Here is a 21,402-nt window from a genome sequence, read left to right as displayed (position 1 = left end):
CCAAAGCACCTACTTGGTCCCGGGATGCAAGGCAGGCCAGGGTGGAGTATGACTTGGGTCTCTGCCCTGGGAAGCTCATGGTCTGGCAGAGAACCTCAGCACGTACGTTTTCTGGTGGGCCGGAGAGATGGTGATCCCGCGGCGCATTGAAGGACTGAGCCAGAGGAGCTTTGATGGGTGGCCTTCTGGGCAGCAGAAGCAATGTGAGTAGAGGCAGAGGCGTGAAGGAAGGGGTTCCAGAGAGCAGCAAGAGTTCAGTCTACCTTTACACCTGGGGTGTAAGGGAGTACCAGGGCCATGACTCCCAAGAGTTTGGGGGCTTTGGAGCAAAGCGGAGCTGCTGCTGCTGCTCATGCAGAGAAGAGGCTGGATCAGAATTGGACATGAGAAAAATTATTTCACGTATGAGCCACTTTGCTTCACTTCTGACAGAGGTACCTCACCTCCCCCTTCCACACAGATTACCAGTTTGGGATCAAGTTGCTGTCTGCGGTACCCGGCGGGGAGCGCAAAGTCCTCATCATCTTCAATGCCCCCAGCCTCCAGGACCGGCTGCGCTTCACATCTGACCTGCGCGAGTCCATTGCTGAGGTGCAAGAGATGGAGAAATACCGGGTGGAGTGTGAGTAGCCCAGCCACGTCTCCTTCCTCGTTGCCTGAGACCATGCCTTGCAGACACTGGGAATCTTGTCCTTTGTAAAGCTCAGAGTTGAGGGTTAGCTTGTCCAACCTTCCTACCCTCATTCCAGGAATGCTTCAGCCTCTGCTTGAATACCTGGAGTGGTGAGGGGCTCATTACCTCTCAACCTCAAATTATTATTCCAAGCCCTCATTTTGAGCCAACTCTTCCTTCTATTGAAAGGCAGCAGGGAGAAGAATCAGGGTATTGGAGGTAGGAGTTGTGGTTTCAGATCCCAGGTATGCTACTTATTATCTGGGTGAACTGGGGCCAGTTGCCTGACTCTCTGAGCCCCGATTTCCTTCTACATGGAATTGAGGTGGTGAAATCCTCTTCATAGAGATGTGGAGATTTCAATGGGATAAGGTGGAGAATTTATCCTACATGTTTTGTTTTGTTTTGTTTTTGTTTTGTTTTGTTTGTCTTTTCTGCGGCATATGGAGGTTCCCAGGCTAGGGGTCTAATCAGAGCTGTAGCCTCCAGCCTACACCACAGCTACAGCAACGCCAGATCTGAGCCTCATCTGTGACCTACGCCACAGCTCACGGGAACGCCAGATCCTTAACCCACAGAGCGAGGCAAAGGATCGAGCCTGCATCTTCATGGTTCCTAGTCGAATTCATTAACCACTGCGCCACGACGGGAACTCTGATTTATCCTACATGTTCATTGGACATGCGTGTTGAACATCCTAGGTGTCCAACAAATGTCACTCCCCTTCCCAGCCTCTCTTTTCTCCACACATTCTGCATCCCAAACTGAGTTCCGGTGGACCCATCCTCCTGGCCTTCAGGGACTACCTCGAACCATTTCAATCCTATATAATGGAAATTAATGGGAGTTCCCATCGTGGCTCAGCGGTAATGAACCTGACTGGTATCTGTGAGGATGTGTTTTCGATCCCTGGCCTCGCTCAGTGGGTTAAAGGACCCAGTGTTGCTGTGAGCTGTGGTGTAGGTCGCAGATGTGGCTTGGATCCTGCGTTGCTGTGGCTGTGGCGTAGGCCAGCAGCTGCAGTTCCAATTGGACAGCTAGCTTGGGAACTTCTATGTACCGTGGGTGCAGCCCTAAAAGGCAAAGAAAGAACAGAAAATAGGGATTACATCTCATTCCTCCCAGTGCCCTCTACGTTTTCTCTTCTCAGGCTAAGCAGTGGAAGTTAAGTAATACCGTGTTAAGGAAAAAGAGGCAGGTAGAGAGAGACAGAGAGAGACAGAGGCAGCTGACAGCTCCTTGGTGAGAGGCCTTCACAGCTTCAGGGTCTGCTCTGCTTCTCAGCAAGGCAGGGACACTCATTCAGCTCACCAGATCCTTGAGACCCTGGAGACCTTCTGAAAGAGGGGTGAGCATGCCAGGCTGAGGGGAGGGCAATAAGTAGAAGTCTCCGTGACCTCCACAGGGAGGCACAGGCTCTGACCTGCTTCCAGGGTGTGGGCTCCCCCATTTCCAGCTGTATGACTCTGGGCAAGCTCTGTGTTTCTTCCTCTGAAAGCTGTGGCTGCTCATACTTACCTCTGAACTGGTGTGAGGATTGAGAGATCAGATACGCATCGCCCCCAGCATACTGCTGGCACATAATAGAGGATCTGATTCCTGTTGCTTTTCTGCTCCTGTCCTTCCAGGAGCCCCCTGCTCTGGAGCAAGGTATCTGAGAATGGAGCAGGCTCTGGAATGATTGACTGCCTCTTGCCATAGGCTTGAAGGGCCTTCCTGCCCCTCCTGGGAACAAAGCAGCCGCTGTAACACTCTGTTTTGAAAGGCAGGAGTGGTTTGAGAGACTAGGCAGGGGAGGGGAGATGCAAGGGGACACGAGCTGGAGGAGCAGGCACCGAGAGGGACAAGGGAAGATTGAACCAGAGGAGATGATGCGTGAAGGGCTGGGCGCTGCAAGACTTAGGAGATGTAACTGAGGTTGGCTGTCCATGGGGCAGAGCAGGACTCTAGTTTAGATTTTTGGCTGTCTAGAGCGAGTGAGGAGACGGGAGGCCCAAAGAGGGCTGGGGTCAGTCAGGTGGCCTCTCACTCCTGTCCCTGACCTTTGCTTCATGTCTCCCCCCACTGCCACGCAGCGGAGCTGGAGAAGCAGAAAGGTCTGATGCGGCCTAACGCCTCACAGCCCGGAGGGGCCAAGGACTCCGTGAATGGCACGCTGGCCCGAAGCAGCCTGGAGGACACGTATGGGGCAGGCGATGGGCTCAAACGGGGCGCGCTCAGCAGTTCCCTACGAGATCTCTCTGATGCAGGCAAGTCTCCCGGGGCCCCCTGCCCTGGCTGGGGAGCCACGGGACTGGGTGTCCTCTTTGCCTCCTATCACTGACTGCCAGCCTTCCTTGCACCCGCCACACATGCACACACCCTGCCTTCATCCAGAGCCCTGGGCGCCACGCCGCAGGGGGCCTGGGAACCAGGTCAGAACAGGTGGAGCCCAGGGTTTGGGCCAGGGAGTGCAAAGTGGGGCCACAGTCTCAGCCCCCCTCTCTCTCTCTCTCTTGCCGCTCCACCTCTCCTCTCTTTCCTCTTCTGTCTCTCCTCCTCCTCCTCCTCCTCCTCCTCCTCCATCTTTTCCTCCTCTCGCTCCTCCTTCTCCACCTCTCCTCCTCCCCACCTCCCCCTCTTCAATGGGGGAAAGGGAATAGGGGTGTCTGTCCCCGGGAGGGGCCCAGACCTGGTGCCCAGCTCTGGAGCCCAGCAGGGTGGGGAGGGGGGGTTGCTGCTCTGACGCTGGGCTCCTTGCTTGTGGGTGCAGGGAAGCGGGGGCGGCGTAACAGCGTGGGATCGCTGGACAGCACCATCGAAGTAAGTGCCAGCTCCTGCCCCACTCGTCCTCTGCATGAGCCCTGCCCCCGCCACCCGTGGAGCCCCAGAGGAGGAGGGGACCAGTTGCTCCCCCCTCTTCCCTGCCGGGACCCCTGCGGCTGCCTCTCCCAGCCAACCACTCTCTCCATCTGTCCTCAACTCTGTCTGTCCTCACTCTGCCTGTCTCTCAGTCTGTCTTCCACTCTCCCAAGCCCCCTCTCAACCCCAGGGCCGACTCCGAGTAGTGATGTCTTTGGAGTTGGGCCGAGAGAAGCTCTTACCGCCAAGTCCTGCTCTTTGAGCCTGTGCAAGTCACTCTGTCTCTCTGGGCCTAACGTGCTCCCTGCCTGCAAAGTGGGGATGAGGAGGCGGTACTGCTAATTCTTCCTCTCCCAGCTGAGGCTCAGATGAGATAGTGGATGTGACAGCAGAGCTCTGCAAGCTGGGGTGCTCCATGTACAAGTACAGGACTGTGACTTGGTTTTCATTATGCCGTGGGGGGTCCTGTCTCCCCAGCTCCAGCCCTCAGGGACCGGGTGGAGTGTAGGGTTGGGGGTTTAGGACATCTAGACTGGCCTGACTTCCTCCCCTCCCCCCTTCCAGGGGTCTGTTATTAGCAGTCCACGCCCTCACCAGAGGATGCCACCTCCGCCCCCACCCCCGCCGCCAGAGGAGTACAAGAGCCAGAGGCCCGTCTCCAACTCCTCATCCTTCCTGGGCTCCCTATTTGGAAGCAAGCGGGGCAAGGGGCCCTTCCAGATGCCACCACCGCCAGCAGGCCAGGCCTCTGCCTCCTCTTCATCTGCTTCTTCCACCCACCACCATCACCACCACCACCACCATGGTCACAGCCACGGTGGCCTGGGGGTGCTACCTGATGGGCAGTCCAAGCTCCAGGCCCTGCATGCCCAGTATTGCCAAGGACCAGGCCCGGCCCCGCCGCCCTACCTCCCACCCCAGCAACCCCCTCTCCCCCCTCCACCTCAGCAGCCCCCGCCCCTGCCACAGCTGGGCTCCATTCCACCACCTCCCGCCTCGGCTCCTCCTGTGGGGCCACATCGCCACTTCCACGCCCATGGCCCAGTCCCAGGCCCCCAGCACTATACCTTGGGCCGGCCAGGCAGAGCTCCCAGACGGGGGGCCGGAGGACACCCTCAGTTTGCTCCACACGGACGCCACCCCCTGCACCAGCCCACCTCCCCATTGCCCCTGTACAGTCCTGCCCCCCAGCACCCTCCTGCCCATAAACAGGGCCCCAAGCACTTCATCTTCAGCCACCACCCACAGATGATGCCAGCAGCAGGGGCCACTGGGGGCCCTGGATCCCGGCCACCAGGGGGCTCCTACTCCCACCCCCACCACCCCCAGTCACCCTTGTCACCGCACTCACCCATCCCACCCCACCCCTCTTACCCACCCCTGCCCCCACCCTCACCCCACACCCCGCACTCGCCCCTGCCGCCCACCTCCCCCCACGGTCCACTGCACGCCTCGGGGCCCCCTGGCACGGCCAACCCACCCACTGCAAACCCCAAGGCCAAGCCAAGCCGGATCAGCACCGTGGTCTGATGAACGGAGAATGTGAGCTGGGGACTAGGGAGGTCTGGGGAATCCGCAGGAGAGGGCCCTCGCACCCTCTCCGCTTCCTCAGTTTTTCCAAAATATATATAGACATAGAAATGTCCTCCTCCCCACTTCCTCCCTGCCTCGGGACCCCTCCTCTAACCCCCAACAGTCTCCATGGGGTTTCCTTCCAGATTCCAGGCTCCTTGCCACTTGAAGCCTGAATGCAGGGCTCTCGAGCTCTGGGGAGTGGTGAGGACCTTTCGGAAATCCTTGTCCTCTTTTTCCTCTCCTCACCCTCCCCCCTCCTCTCCCCAGAGGTCTAGTTGGGGGGGGGCCTCAGACCTCCGAGCCGGTGTGAGCTCCCCCGTCAGCTCTGGCTGGTAGGGAAGGGCAATGAAGGCGAAGGCTTCCCCAGGGCGCCTCTGGCCGCGTGGGGGCTAGGAGGGAGCTCTGTAGAGTTGTGGCCAAACCTCAGCTGGCTCGGCCCTCTCTCTGACCTCAGGGCCAGGCCACCCACCTCCTCCATGTGTGTCGTCGTCTCCACCTGCTGGAGGATGTGGAGTGTCAGTGCACTTGGTGGGTGGGCCCCCACTTCTGCTGGTCCCCAGGACAGGCAGGGCTTCCTCTTCTGGAGCCAATCTCTGCCCTGTCTTCCATGGGCTCCAGCCCAGACCTCTTCAGCTTCAGGACCTTGCCTCTCCTTGCAACGTTCCTATCCTGATCAAAGTCCAGACAGGTTTGGGGCGGGGGGCTCAGGTCTGGGATGAGAAGGGCGCGCTGCCCTCCCTCACCCATGTTGCATGCCCCCCATCCCCTTACACCTACCCCCACCTACAGCTGAAGACAATGCACTTTACAGATATTGCCCACACACACCTCGCTTGGGCAGGGCACCCAGCATCAGCCCTGGGGAGAGGGGCTCCCAGAGGGCCACCACGAGCCTGAGATGTCCTTCCTGAGGCAGAGATGGAAGCCATCAGAGCAGGGGCTGGGAGCCAGGATGCCTGAGTCCTTCTGTCCACCAAACTCTCCGCTGCCTCTCCAGCCCCTTTACAGCCCTGTTTATTTATTATAAATATATTTTTTACAAGCCCCAGCTCCTCTTCTTGCCCCGCATATCCAGCTCCTTTCTCAGCTCCTGCCTCCCTCTCCCCTCTCCACCATGGGCTGCAGTACAGACAGACAGACAGACCCTGGCTGTATGAAGGGCCAGGGACCCCAGGGCTTGGGGACGGGGGAGGGCAGCAGTGGGAGGGGCTGTATGGAGAGGAGCTGGGGTTTAGGCATTGTCTTTTTTCCTCCTTGTACATAAGAATGTATATTTGATGCCTCATAAAAGACCTTGTGCTCACCTCCCGCCTCTGCCTCCTACTTGTGCCCCCTCCCCCCACAGCGGAGCCCCGGAAGAGAGAGGCCTTAGCCCAGGGAGGTGAAGTGCTGATGGTAGAAGCTCAGGCAGCTGGGTGGGTGAGATGCTGTGGGTGGGTGGGTGGGATTTGGGATGAGGGAGGTTTTCCTGTTTCATTAACGATCCGTGTGACAGAGTTGCAAGGGTCTGGGCGTTGGAGCTGATCCAATTCAAATTGTGGGGTTTTCCCTTCCTAGTGCACTCAGGAAAGGCACCCTCTCTGAGTCTCCATTTCCTCAGTTTAAAACGGGGTGATAAGCCATTGCCACACAGGGTTGTGATGATGGCATGAAGTGACAAGTGTCCCGCAGCCAGCATGGTGTAGGTGCTCAGCAAGTTAGTTCCCTTCTCATTCTTTCACAGGTTGGATACTTCCTCTACGCTTGTGGTATCTATTCTCACCCTTCCTGTGGCTGGCCTGGCTTTGCCCTGGAGCCCTCCCCCGCTCCCCACAGCTGGCCACATTTCTGTCCTTAAGGGCATGATGTGTGGGGGTGGGGGTGGGGGGGTGACCTGGGCCAGGAAGCTGGGGCTAGATACATTCATTTTAAGAGCTCTGTGTAAGATGGGAGTTCCCACTGTGGCGCAGCAGAAACGAATCTGAGTAGTATCCATGAGGATGTGGGTTTGATCCCTGACCTCTTTCAGTGGGTCAGGGATCCAGTGTTGCCATGAACTGTGGCGTAGGTTGCAGAAGGGGCTCGGATCCTGTGTTGCTGTGGCTGTGGCATATACTGGCACCTGCAGCTCTGATCCAATTTGATCCCTAGCCTGGGAACCTCCATATGCCGTGGGTGTGGCCCTAAGAAAAAAACAAAAAGCCGAGCTCTAGAGCTCTGTCTGTGTATTTGGGATGTTAGATGACAAGTAGCTGGGCTCCCTTTAGTCTACTGAGGAGGGATCAGGCCCAGAGAAGGGAAAGATCTTCCCCAAGGTCACACAGCAAAAAGGCAGGTTGGGGGGATGGTTCCTGACTTCTAGTCCAGGCCCTTTTCCAGTCCCCAAAACTACCTCCCCGTGAAGTGGACATGTTCCCAGCACCACTGATCATGTCCTGGATCTCAGGAGCGCCTGGGAGGAATGGGGTGAGGGGATACTGGCTCTTGGTTAGGATCAACAGGGTCCCCAGAAGCAGCAGTCAGTAAATATCATGGGGTCGGGGGGAATGGCCTCTAAGAGGGAGCAGTTTGGATGGCCCCACTTTAGCAGCTTGTTCCAGTGTCTTTGTTTTCTCCCTCATATGCCCATTTAAGCAAAAGCAGCAGCTGGGGCCATCTAAGCATTTGGTCCGGAATCAAGTCCAATCAGCGCTTTTTGTGTTTCTTCCCTGGTGGACCAGGCTGGACTGCCTTTGGTTGTTCCCACTTCTCCCACCTTCAGCTTGCTGCTGGTTTTGTCATCCAGAAGCTCAGCTTTTACACAGTCTTGACTGTGTTGCCTTTGGCAAGTCACCTTGTCCCTCGGAGGCTGGTCTTTCACCTATAAAATAGGGATAATAATCTTGCAGGGCAATTGTTTATCCATGCATTATGAAATGCCTTCCCCCTGCCAGACGCAGTCAGCCACCTACAGAAACGAACGCAAACTCCTTGCCTTGCCTTTGGAAGTCCTCCAACATGTGGCCCCAGCCAATTTCTGTAGCCCCCTCATTTTTCGCCCACACTTTGGCCGTCTACTCACCATTCCCTGAAAAGACCTGTATCTAATTTCCAAGCTCAGTATTTTACCTGTGTCTCCCCCTTGCCAGATGTACTCCCCCCAACATCCCTGATGAAGGTTTTCTCACTCTGGTGAAATGGGCTTAAAGGACCTCACAAAATGTACCCTTGCTCACATTCTCTGAGATCCCACATGTCATTATCTATCTTCCCTGCTAGGCCAGAGCTGGCACAAGCATGACGCTGGTCTGAATCACTTCCGTCCAGAGTATTGCCCAGCACAGCGCTTGGCACATCACAGATGACGCTAAAATTCTGTTGATTTGAATGAATGACTAATTCTTTCTAAGCTAAATCTCAAAGTTATCTTTGCCTTGGTTGATTTAGTGATTGATGCGACCTGCAAGCTTTTGGGCCCCTCTGGTACCTCCTCATGCTTCTCTTGGCTGTTTCCTATGTTCTCCTCCTCCTTCCTTCCTCACTGCGGTCCCAGCATTGGGCTTCCCTGCCCCACCCTCCCTCTCTCCCTGGAGACTCACCATCCAGACTGTGGAGGGATGTTTGGCTCCTCGGCTCCCTGTTTCCTGGAGGATCTGAAGACAAGAAGTTCATGTGCTGTCCTCAGAGTTCTACTGCCAATCTCTTTGGCAATGTGGATGAGGATGGATAACATAAAACAAAGGACAAAAGTCCTAGGATCTCATGGGGTGCTTACCTTTGTCTTAGACCAGTGCTATCTGAGAAGTCTCTCTGTGATGGTGGAAATGTCCTAAACCTGTGCTGCCCAGTAGGATAACCCCTAGCCACATGTGGCTACTGAGCACTTGAAATGCAGCTAGTTGCAAATGAAGAACTGGATTTTAAAGTTTAAATTTCAATAGCCACATGTGGATAGTGGCTACCATATTGGACAGTGCAGGACAAGACTCTCAGAAGTAGACAGCCTGGGGGAATAATGTCAATACGATATAAGCATAGGCCCAGAAGGGGGGCACAAAGAAAGGGGAAACCAGAGTTCCCATTGTGGCTCAGTGGGTTAAGACCCTGACTAGTATCCATAAGGATGTAGGTTCAATCCCTGGCCTCTCTCAGTGGGTTAAGGATCCGGCATTGCCGTGAACTGTGGTGTAGGCTGCAGATGCAACAGGGATCCCACCTTGCTGTGGCTGTGGTGTAGGCCAGCAGCTGCAGCTCTGAGTCAGCCTCTAGCCCAGGAACTTCCATATGCCCCAGTTGCATCCCCAAAAAGAAAAAATAAAGGGAAAACCCCACTTAGGGCCGGGGGTAGGGGATCAGGGAAGTGTTTCTGGAACTGCTCCTTTATCTTGAGTCTTGAACGGTGAGTAAGAATTAGCCCGGTAGGAGTCCCCGTCGTCGCGCAGAGAAAACGAATCCTACTAGGAACCCTGAGGTTGTGGGTTTGATTCTTGGCCTTGCTCAGTGGGTTGAGGATCTGGCGTTGCCGTGAGCTGTGGTGTAGGTCACAGATGGGGCTCGGATCTGGCATTGCTGTGGCTGTGGTGTGGACCGGCAGCCGTAGCTCCGTTTGGACCCCTAGCCTGGGAACCTCCATATGCTGAGAATGCGGCCCTAAAAAGACAAAAAATAAATAAATAAATAAAAATAAAAATAAAAAGAGCCCAGTAAAGAAGGGCATTTGTCAGAGGGAGCAGCACATGCAAAGGCCTGGAGATATGCAACTATGTAATGCTAGTGGAATAATGAGAAAGAAATGGGAGAGGGCAGCCCAGCTAGCTAGTGGGCATGTCACATCCCAAAGCAGAGGCGGGTAGTCCTCATCCTCATTCCTCTGTTACTAACAGGGTTTCTCACCCAGGCCAGACCTCCGGGCCTGGGTAGGAACTAAAGGAAGGCCAGGTAGGCACACATTGGGCTACATAAATGTCTCCATTGTAAAGTTACTTTTTCTCTTTGTAATTTAAGAGTGTCTTGAGGAGAGATGAATTGAAATTATGTAACTATCCTGTTACTCCTCAAACTTTCACCCACCAGTTTTAGCATTCGCTGATGATTCCTGAGGTTGCCAAATGGTGATTGTCAAATGCCATCATTCTATTGACATGGATCAGTCGGCTTTTCAGTATAAGAGAGCTTTCCCTTCTATGTTTATTTATTTATATTCTCAGGAACTCATGGCTGTCTATCATATTTGATGGGTTATAGCAAGTTAATATTATTTATTTTGATATTCAAAATGTCCCAGATTTGGCCAGCAAGAGGCTCTCCAAGCTGGCTCTTTTTGGCAGGTCTCCATCTTTCCTTGAGTGCTTCCTTATTTTCTGGCACCACAAGATGCTCCAGGCGCATCTTGTACTTTCCTGCCCCAGTCTGGAATCAGCCATTTTTTTTTTCTTCAAGGAGCTCCTGTTCTTTTTGGTTGAGAATGGAATTTAGGGACCAAGATTTGGTCACCAGGTGTTATAGCTATGTTTTGCAGAGAGTTGCTTTTTTTTTTTTTTTTTTTTTTTTTTTTGCCATTTCTTGGGCCGCTCCCGCGGCATTTGGAGGTTCCCAGGCTAGGGGTCCAATCGGAGCTGTAGCCACTGGCCTACACCAGAGCCACAGCAACGCGGGATCCGAGCCGCATCTGCGACCTACACCACAGCTCACGGCAACGCCGGATCGTTAACCCACTGAGCAAGGGCGGGGACTGAACCCTCAACCTCATGGTTCCTACTCGGATTCGTTAACCACTGCGCCACGATGGGAACCGGAGTTGCTTTTTTATTTGGAAAAAGTATGAGCATCTATTGAGTTTCTAACACCATCATTCTTTCTAGGAAGAGCTTTCCCTTTTCCCCCATTTTATTTATTTATATCTGTGTGGAGTCATGGATTTTTATTTTAGTCAATGAGTTATAATCCACTACTACCCTAATTCATTTACAATTATTATTTTTGAATATATCATTTTATTGTTATGCATATGTATTAAGCATATAATATGCATCTATATTCTCTCTGTACATATATATATTCACATAGATATCTTGATATCTTGAGGAGGCTCTTTTAATAATCTAGTATAGAGATAGTAAATGGCTATCATGGGGAGCAGAAGATTAGAAAAAGGCATGGGGAAGAGGGGATAAATTCCAGAGCTCTTTAGGAGTTAGAACTCACAGCTCAGGAGTTCCCGTCGTGGCACAGTGGTTAACGAATCCGACTAGGAACCATGAGGCTGCGGGTTCGGTCCCTGCCCTTGCTCAGTGGGTTAACGATCTGGCGTTGCCGTGAGCTGTGGTGTAGGTTGCAGACGCGGCTCAGATCCTGCGTTGCTGTGGCTCTGGCATAGGCTGGTGGCTACAGCTCCGATTGGACCCCTAGCCTGGGAACCTCCATATGCGCGGGAGCAGCCCAAGAAATGCCAAAAAGACCAAAAAAAAAAAAAAAAAAAAAAAAAAAAGAACTCGCAGCTCATACCTATTTCAGAACTGGAAGGGACCTTACCTTATTTTACAAATCAAGAAAGTGAGGCACAAAGTCACTCTCATCCAGTTCATCTGGAAAACATGGGTGGGGTGAGCATGGTCGAGAGCACAGCCAAGACTTCCAATCCCTGCTCTGTACCAGTTCCATGCCAGACCCTCTCTCCCAGGTGGGTGAGTAAGGCCAACCCAGCTCTCAGTCCAGGGTGAGCTCCCTGCTGCTTCCCAATTCTTAACCCTGCAGTGCCCAGACTCAGGCTGGCCCCCAGAAACATCCAAGGGTTGAGAAAGGAGCCCATTTCCTGAGCACCTTACTATGGTCGTGGGCAGGAGCACCATCTGAGACTTTTACAGGCAGAATTGTACAGCGGTCAGACCTGGGTTTGAACTCTGCCACTTACTAGCCATGTGACTTCCGTTAAGTTTATGCTTCTCTGAACTTCAGTCTCCTCATCTGTAAAAGGGGATAACAATACCTATTTCATAGCAGCTGGGCTTTGATGAATGGTAGTTATCATCATCCCTAATCTTCATAACTACCCTGTCAGGAAAGGATTACATAGCCTCATTGGGTAAATGAGAAAAATCAAGGTTCAGGGAGGTGAGGTACTTGGTAGATCTCAGTGGGTGAATGCCAGCTACAGGAAAGCAGGGATCATGTCTGTTTTCATCGCCATTATATTCCCAGGGTCCATCAAATTGCTTGGTGAATAGTAAGAATTTAGTAAATGTTTAAGAATGAATGAATTGGATCTGACTGGCTTTCAAAGACTATACAATTTCTATTTACTCTTCCAGGATGGTGGGAGTGGTATCTGGACTAAGGACCTCAGAAAGGCTATGGGAAGGCTAAGCTTAGACCCCAAATCTGGGTCCCCTGATGCCTAATTCATGCTCTTTGCCCTTCACTGAGGCCCAACTTCCTTCAGCCTAGGATATGGCATATTCTCTCGCCTTCTTTATTCTCACCTTCTCCTGCCTAGTTCTGTTACTGGTGGGAGCAAATGGTAGGAAGAGCATTTAACCAAGAGTCAGCAACTTCCCATGTAACAGTGGGCAAGTCGTTTAATCTGTCTGGAACTTGATTTCTCATCTATGGAATGGGTAAATTGACCTACATCTTTCCCAAGGCAAGTATTAAGGGAAATAATTGGTATGAAAGAGATATGTGGGCTGTTAGATGCTTACACACTTGAGAGGGTAGTGTTACTGTTATTAGCATCACCTCATCTAGCTTTATTTCCCATCCAGACAGTTGTTCAATTGGGTCATTCATCTGTGTTTCTGGTGGAGAGGGGCTGAGGTTTCCCTGACACCTAGAAGACTAGATAGGAGATGTCACTTCCTATTTGTATTATTTGGGACAAGCTTCCTCATAAGCCAAGTAGGGATAAAGACTCCAAACATTCAAGACAATCTAAGGATTCAGGTGATTAAAAAAAAAAATCTGAAATCATGGGGCACAATGCCTAGCACAAAGGAGATTCTTAATGAGTTTTGACATATTGTTTGTCAACTCTCAGAAATAAAAATAACAGTTTACAGATACTGAGGGCCTTCTCAATGCCAGGTTCTGTATGACAATCCCACAAGGTAGGTGTTATCAGCCCCATACAACATCATTCGGTTTCAGAAGTTGGGACTTACCCAAGGTCACATAACTAAAAATGGCAGAGCTGGTGGGACCCCAGGATGTGAGCTCCTACCAATGTTCCCTGCTCCTTCGGAGAGGATACCCTTACCTCAGTCCTGAGTTGGCAATATGATATATACCTAACTGATTAGGAACAGTTAACTAAATGAAGAAATGACTCTCTCCACCTTCTTCAAACATATTCAAGCTTACAGCAGAAGCTTAAATATACATGGGAAATGTTTGAAAAGAATATATAGTATTTTCAATATATACCAAGGCTGCTCAAAAATATATTCATTTTTCTTTTGTTTACTCAACATTAACTTTCTGCTTGCCATGTCAAGTGCTAAGGATGTATAAGGGCACATATTCCCTGCCTTTAAGGAATTCAGTCAGATGGGGAACACAAAATAAGCACTTAATCAGCATGTACACAAGCACTCTAATATGTGCACAGTAGGTGTTCGAGCTGTACACTGTAGGCCCACAACTGATGAATAACTTGATGACCCTCAAATGCAGTAGATGCCTGATGTATGAGCTAAGTACTGGTTTGATACTCAAAGTAGTTAATAATAAACCTACTCAGAAACCGCTCACAAACATGTACACATAGTAGGTACTCAAATTCATGACAGGAACTGTATACAACAAATAAAACCCCCTTGCCAAATATTTGCTAAGTACACTGTAGGCTCCCAAATGGGCAAACACTAAGTGCTTCCCACGGTGGGCACTGGTAGGTGATAAATATACTGTTGCTAAAATTCGATAGTTAAAATATATATAATACTCTCAGACTATTTTGTAGGGGGATATGTCATAAATACGGACACAATAAAAGCGCATACAGAACAGTTGAAAGTGTTCATTAAAATGCTGACAATGACTCTGGGGTTGAGAAATGGAAGCCCCATCTCTGAGAGCCCCATCTACACGCAAACTCGGACAAAATAAATATTTCCTTCCTCTCTTCGGGACCCAGGATTCTAAAAATCCGCAATCCCTGGGAAGGGAGCAGCCTCCCGGCTTTCTTGTTTCAAAGCCCTAGAGCTATCAGCTCCTAAAGCTGGGAGCTCTGTACATTTTTCCCACCCTGCCGACCGGCAGAAAAGGGCCTCTTGCAATCAGGTGCCCGAAGCCGCCCACTGTGGCTCACACCGGAAAGACCCGGGAGAAGGAGAACATGTTGGGGCGGGGCTCGCTCCAGGGCTGAGGTCATCGAGGAGGTGCCAGTTTGGGTCCACCACCCACCAACGCCAGCTCCTCTTCCGGTTTGCTTTTATAACGCGCATGCGCACCACTGGCCTTTAAACGTGCACCGCCGGTCCATCCGGAAAGAGGATCCGGCAGTTATTTACAACTTTGCTCCTCCGCCGCTGAGGCGGACTATTTTCTTTCAGTCTGGGAGTCACTTTTGAGTTCCCGCTTCCTGATAGGGAACCCACGCCTGCCTATTCAGCTCAGTCCCCAGGAGATAAAGGCTTCCTAGGGCTCGGTCTCACGCAAGATAGACGAGGCTCGGAGGGCCATCCCGCGGAGGGATTCGGTTTGTTGTGGTGAGGGGAGGGGGGAGACGCTGACAAACCAAGATGGCGGCGGCGGCGATGAAGGCCCCGGCGGTTGGGAGGTAACTGTGGTGGCGAAGGCAGCGGTAGTTGGGAGGCAGCGGTACAGTTTGGAAGGAACGGAGCAAGACGAAGAGGCAATAGCCGTAGCGTCAGCCTGAGCCTCTGAGAGCGTGGCAGCTACACGCCCCCTGGGCCCTCGGCGGGCGGCGGCCGCCCCGCTTAGGGCCTAGTCTCCGAGCAGTGCCTCGGCTTCATACAGCGGTGTCCGCCATGAGCCCTTAAGGGCGGTCCGAGCCTTCCAGTCCTAAGACCCACCATGGAGCCGGGGTCAGACGACTTCCTACCGCCGCCGGAGTGCCCAGTGTTCGAGCCTAGCTGGGCGGAGTTCCGAGACCCTCTCGGCTACATCGCGAAAATCAGGCCCATCGCCGAGAAGTCGGGCATTTGCAAGATCCGCCCACCCGCGGTAAGGCCCTGGGCTGGTGGTTGCGGGCGGACAGGCCGGGGATGAAGAACTAGGATAGCGGGCGGAGAAGTTTTGGGGCGGAGGGCAGCTTGAAGTGTGAGGAGATAGGGTGGCCGGGACCGTTGTGGATGCGACGCAGGTGGGAGAAAGGGTACTGGGGCCAGGGGTCCTTTCGTGAGCTGAGGGCCCCTAGTCAGAGACCCACACCCCCACTCCCACCTCGCCCTTCAGAATCAGTGAGATTCAAGACAGGGATGCTTAGTGGCCCGGGGAGAGTTCACGGAGAGGCTCCCCGCACATCTCTTGGTTATCCCAAACTGCCTAGGTCAAGGCTGCACTAAATAAGGCTTTTTTCCTATTTACTGGTATCACTTCTCTTAAGGCAGGCAGCGTGGTGTAGTGGGAAGATCACAGCTCTGAGTTCAAAACTCCATTCTGCGGCTTACCAGCTGTGTGACCTTGGACAAGTAACGTAATCTCTCAGAGCCTGTGAAATAGGTCCCGTGAATGCTTATTTCGAGAATTGGATGAAACTAGGTAGCGTCTGTGTGTAATAGGTACTAGATAAGTGGTAATTATTGTGACTGTGAAGGTGTTTGATGTGGTCATTGGTTTGCTCCTATGTGGGTTGACTCATATTTATTCAAACCGTGCCAGGCCATTTCAGTCTATATATGATAATATTCTGGCCTGGTAGACCAGTCAGGAAATCTGTCTCACAGGGAATATTCTGTCTGGCTCCCTTGAGATGGTTCAGGGAATTGTCCCCTTCTTTTCCCAGTTGAAGGTGCTATCTGGGCCCTTCCTGCACATCACTTCTCTAGGCTTGACTTCTATGGAGAGTCTTGGATCAGTCAGCTTGGGGTGGGGTATGATTTCTACTCGGATCTGTCCCAGGATGTAGGAAGTCCCAGAGGATAAGCTATTCTTGGTCTCCCAGAAACAGAATGGACCTATGGAAGTCTGCCTCCTTTAAAACACTTGATTCCTAGAGGTCAGGAACAGAGGGCATATCTTTGCTCCTAGGCCTGGCTTCAGGCCAGGAGGAGTCCCCCAGGGGCTAGGATAGGCTGCCACCTTGCTAGCATGGAGGGCAAAGGATATATGTTGTTCAGTCACCGCTTGGGGTTCCACCGGCAGGAATTGAATTTGTCTGGAACAGGGTGTTTTTGAGTGGGTGTCTCCTGGCTGAAACCGGATGGGAAACCTCACTGCCACCTGAGGAGGGCACCACAGGCCTTTTTATTCAGCTTGGTGCTTTCTGGTGCTCAGCCACAGATCTAGGCTGGTTTCAGATGGATCCTCTGGGAGGTGTTGGGTAAGCTAATTTCTTCCTTGTTGGAATCTGGCCACAGTTCTCTGAGGTATCCTTGTCCATGGTGAGGGAGTGGCAGTGGGTAGTGAGAGGTCAGTAAGGCTAGCAGAAAGGAGAGGCTGGAGTCCTGGGCAGCCTCAAGAAGGTACTCCCTGAAGTGGCCTGGCAGGCGTGTGGGAAAGAGGCATATCTGACATAGGGGACAGTTGAGATTTGAATTTTCTATCCCATTTTTCTATCTTGGACTTCTTGGGGCAGGCTGGCCTCATGCAGGTATTGTTACCCTTCCTTGGGTGACAGGAATTGAGAAGTGTGACATGTCCCCGGGGTGTGTGTGTTTGTGTCTGTCTCTGTCTGTCGTCCTTCCTGCAGGGGGCCATCCTTTGTTATGCTTCTCTTCTCTCCCAACACCGTGTTTCCCTCCAATCTAGGAGACCTGGCTCTCTCTCCGGTTTTGTTCTGTTTTCCCCTCCCGTGGGGCTGCTGCTAGGCCTCCTTTAGGCATCTGGGACTTCTGGCTGGAATTTAAAGCACTCACCCAAGTGGTGCTTGGGCCAGGGTGGGAACCTTTGTATGGGCGGGTGCTTGGAAATTGGAAGTTTGCCTGAGGAAGGGTGGGAGAAGGGTGATTGAGTTCTGAATTGCTGGTCAGGTGACTGCTACTCTTGAGGAAGATGGGTGCAAGGAGAGTGTTATTATCCTGGAGTAGACCCAGGGGAGCTTGGAAGGGCCTTGAATGTAGCCAACCTTTTTATCACCATTCTGATAATACTCACATACTGAGTATTTGGCACACAGGAGTATGGGACTAAAGGCCCGATGAGTGAACTTTAGGTCCCAGGAGAGCCAGGCAGGGAGATTTGCTGGACCTTCCCCAGCTATCTGTTGCAAGCATAGCTCCTGCTCTAGGATTCCAGTCCTGCCATTTCCTGTCAGGTTGCTTGGTGGTTGCACTTCTTACCTAGAATTTGATTCAGCAGTTAAGAAAGGTGCCTGGAGTTTTGGGTCTGAGCACTTCTCTACCTGTTTTACCTGTACTGAGGGGAGTGAGTGCCTTACTGATGGGAGGCGAGAGGGCATGGGGAGCTTGTCTGGGCTTGAGCCATATCATTTTAGGGTTTTATTTTGTTTTATTTTGAGTTCTCTGTGTTTGCTACCCGCTTTGGGGGAATGGGGGTGGGGACTATGTGTGCATGCAAGTATGAGTCCTCTGGCCCTTGTTCTAAAAAGTGTGCACACAGAAGACACCAGCTTTTTTATTCTTTTTTACTGTCCCCCTCCCCCCTTCTATATGTATACATGTGTGCATGAACACTGATAGCCTGGTGTAGTGCAAAGAGCCTTGGACTGGAGGTCAGAAGACGGGGGTTCTAGTCTTGACTCTACCACTAACTCAACATATGATTCTGGAGAAATCACATTACTTGTCTGGGCCTCACTTCCCCATTTATTAAATGAGGGCAGTAGGCTACGTTACTCCGGGTACTTTTTGTCACCCCAGCAGGAGTCAGGGCTCTGGGGAGGAGAGGACTGACTACATGGGAGGTTGTGGGGGTGGGGTGGGGGGACGGGTGGGGAAGGCATTGGGGAGGAGGCTCTTCACAGCTGCCCTTTGGGCAGGACACAGCAAGCTCCAGCTTGGCAGGGCAGAGTCTCCCTTACCTTTATTATCACCTGACTTCCCTCCTCCTCTCCAAATCTTCCCAGTCTTTATCATGGCAGTCAGTGGGGCATCCCAGCACTTAGAATCCCCCCCTTCCCACTTCTTCCCCTTTCTGTTCCTGTACTGGGCAGGTGTTTGAGAGAGGACCCCCAGGAAACCTTTCTGACCAGGCAAGTGGTGCAGATTCTTGCTCCTTGTTCCTTGCTCTTCCCTGTAGTGTCTGTCCCAGACCTTTAAAACTGAGAGAACAGACATTAAAGACCCAAACCTTTAAATCTTGCCCAAATTGGAGCTGAGCTACCCTGTATGTGTATTGGGTAGTGGGGTCAGCCTTAGATGTCAAGTCTTAGTGATGATTCCTTTGAATAACATTTTCATTTGAAAACTAGTTTAATTTTTTCATATTAATCTTATGAGGAAACCAGGGCAAGAGTTCACATTCCTATCTTATAGTTGAGAAAACAGGTTCAGAAATGTAAAATTCCGTATCTAGTAAGTAGTGGAGCTAAAACATGAACCCAGGGAGTTCCCGTTGTGGCACAGCGGAGACAAATCCAACTAGAAACCATGGGGTTTTAGGTTCAATCCCTGGCCTCAGTCAGTGGGTTGAGGATCCGGCATTGCTGTGAGCTGTGGTGTGGGTTGCAGATGCAGCTTGGATCTGGCGTGGCTATGGCTGTGGCGTAGGCTGGTGGCTGTGGCTCCGATTGGACCCCTAGCCTGGGAACCTCCATGTGCCTTGGATGCGGCCCTAAAAAAGACAAAAAAAAAAAAAAACCCCATGAACCCAGGTCTTCTGACTCTAGGTCTGTGTGCTTTCTGGTACTTCCAGACTGTGTGTCCTACAGCACATGCCTAGGGAACGAGTGGTTAATGTGAGCATAGGGAGAGTTTGAGGTCAACTGTTTTGGGCCCCATCTCTCTGTTTCTTAAAATCTTCGTACTGTACTGTGAGGAGGGACTCAGACATTTCCCATAGTATGTGCGCGGGATGTTGGGTATGGTCTTGAGGGGCTCCTAAAGCCCAGTTGTGAGTTGTGTGCTGGGGTTGAGTGTTTGCTAGGTTAAAAGATCTGGAGTGGCTGGAGGTCTGGGAAGGCATGAATGAATGCTGAGCTGCATTCAGTGTCCTCTGGTCTTGCACTGTGCTGGAATAACCCTACTCCCCTTCCTTCTGTACCCACCCAGGACTGGCAGCCACCGTTTGCTGTAGAAGTGGACAACTTCAGGTTTACTCCCCGAATCCAGAGACTGAATGAACTAGAGGTGAGAAGACTAGCAGCTGGTGGTGGGGTTGGGAGAATGGGTACCTGAGCTCTGATCCCACTTCCCTCCCACCTTCTCCAGCTACAGTACTTTCCCTAACTAGGCCTTTATTCTGTCTTCTGTGAAATTGCCTGGAGGGCATGGAGGAAGCTTTAAAGCTCTGAATATAACCAAGAACAGGGGCATTTAGCATCCCTGATCCCAAAGCAGAGTATGTACCTTTTCCACAAAAGTTTCCTTCTAACGTTCCCTTTTAAACTAACCTACCCTACTTGGGTCAGCAAAAGAGAAATATGGTTATGGGACTAGCTGAGACCCTTTCTTGCTTGGCCAGCTGAATGTGGCCTCATCTGTCCAGTTCATTTATAGCCTTGTGCTTCCTACCTTCCTTCCATGGTGTTTGGTAAGATGGGAGATGAGGTGGATGGGCGGGAACAACGTAAGAACTGGTCTGTCTGTGTGGAAGCTGGAATGCTTACAAACTTGGATAGAGTGTTAGGCAGGTAGGCTTTTCCCTCTCCCTTGTGTTCTGTGCAGGAAGTCCAGGCCCTTTGCATGGGTAAGGTGAGGTTCTCCACTAAAGGCTTGATAATGCCCCAGGGTAATGAGAGTAGATGCCCTTAAGCCAGTTCCAGGTAAAGTTCTGGAGTTTTCCATGGAAGATGTAGGTTAGAATTATGCTATCACTCCTCTCCCTCATTAAAATGTATTCACAAGCCTTACTATATGCCTGGGGATGTGGGGTTGAGTATTAAGCCCAACCGAATACCCATAACTTAAAAGTTTACTTGTCTTCTAAACCACAGTTCCTCAACTTTGGCACTATTGACATTTTGGGCCAGATAAGTTTTTTGTCGTGGAGGCTGTCCTGTGCATTGTATAATGTCTGTCAACATCCCTAGCCTCTACCCCATTAGATGCTTTGGTACCCTCTCCCGGTTATGGCAACCAAAAATGTCTCCAGGCATTGCTAAAGGTCCCCTGGAGGGTGAAATCACCCTTCATTGAGAATCACTGTTCTAGAGTCAGTCTAGGTGCTCTTCTGGTCAGGGCAAAAACCTCTTATAAGGGATACAAATTCCTAAAATAAATGTATTTGACTAGATCTGTTAGGGGTATAGCTAGGGCAGGGTGTCAAGTACCATGGGCCAGGGACAGGTTTTCTAGAGATCATGCTGGCTAATGAGGGGGAAGGCCAGAAATGAGACCAGGCTTGGAAAGCTAAGGGGTTGAGAGAGAGCAGGGTTCCTGGCCCCTTAGGGGTTCACATAGCAAAGAAGCCATAGGATGTTTCTTTCCTCAAATAGACCTTACTTTTTCTCATCTGTGAAAGAACTGCCCCTGTTTCCCCCAATGGGATCAGAGCAAGGTAATAAATGTAATGACTTACTTATAAGTTCTCCCCAGAACCAAGACTTCTTGAACAGGGTGAGGTGGTTATAGACTTGGGGCCTTGGGGAGCCCTTCTTGGGTCGGTCACTGAGATTTCAGAAAAGCATGGTGCACATGCCTTGTTCCTAGGACCTTTGGCCCACGTTGGGTCCTGGATAGGGCAGATGCCAGTGCTGCTTTGGTACACACTTTTAGTTCTTTAGGCCACTCTGGCGTTAGTATGCAGTCCCACCCTTCAGCCACCATGGAACAAATTTATTGGCGTATATGCAGAGCTGAATGTTCTCTTTTGGAGCCTTCATTCTCTGAAACATGCAGAGCTTAAATACAGTTCTAGAGTTTTCAGGGGGCCTTCACTGTTGCTCTCATAAGTCTGCCCTTCTGGGGTAAGTGGACTGGACAGTTATTTTATTTCTCTTGTAATCAGAAAATGGTCCGAGAGTAGAATTGACTTACTCAAGACTATACAGCAAATCATTAGAAGAAAAGCAAAAACTTGAGGTATCTTAACATTCTTGGTACCTGCTATGTGACTTG

General features: G+C 51.5%; 2 protein-coding genes across 22 annotated transcripts in view; both read left to right on the top strand.

Annotated features, from left to right (window-relative positions):
• The window catches only part of IQSEC2 (IQ motif and Sec7 domain ArfGEF 2), an 83,700-nt gene extending 77,308 nt beyond the window's left edge, over positions 1 to 6,392 (top strand). For 3 of the 6 annotated variants that reach the window (XM_021079686.2, XM_021079685.2, XM_085007968.1), the window contains 4 exons: positions 461 to 622; positions 2,749 to 2,922; positions 3,426 to 3,475; positions 4,079 to 6,392. In XM_021079686.2, coding sequence (XP_020935345.1) covers positions 461 to 622; positions 2,749 to 2,922; positions 3,426 to 3,475; positions 4,079 to 5,044 — 1,352 coding nt within the window. In that variant the 3' untranslated portion in view covers positions 5,045 to 6,392. Of the gene's footprint in view, positions 1 to 74; positions 351 to 460; positions 623 to 2,748; positions 2,923 to 3,425; positions 3,476 to 4,078 lie in introns of those variants that run through there. The other 3 variants (XM_085007969.1, XM_021079689.2, XM_085007970.1) reach the window with 2 other exon arrangements.
• An 8,165-nt stretch (positions 6,393 to 14,557) lies between these two features.
• KDM5C (lysine demethylase 5C) overlaps positions 14,558 to 21,402 on the top strand; it is a 34,404-nt gene continuing 27,559 nt past the window's right edge. For 15 of the 16 annotated variants that reach the window (XM_085006056.1, XM_085006054.1, XM_085006048.1 and 12 more), the window contains exons 1-2: positions 14,774 to 15,229; positions 19,396 to 19,473. In XM_085006056.1, coding sequence (XP_084862182.1) covers positions 15,080 to 15,229; positions 19,396 to 19,473 — 228 coding nt within the window. In that variant the 5' untranslated portion in view covers positions 14,774 to 15,079. 16 annotated transcript variants of the gene reach the window in all.

Source organism: Sus scrofa, chromosome X, assembly GCF_054392235.1.
Source record: "Sus scrofa isolate SSC_HxYL_T2T_F1_AM1 chromosome X, Sscrofa_HxYL_maternal_Yorkshire_Landrace_v2.0, whole genome shotgun sequence".
NCBI classification, from domain to species: domain Eukaryota; kingdom Metazoa; phylum Chordata; class Mammalia; order Artiodactyla; family Suidae; genus Sus; species Sus scrofa.
The sequence above is the reverse complement of the archived record's forward strand: the minus strand, read 5'-3'. Positions and strand labels throughout refer to the sequence as shown.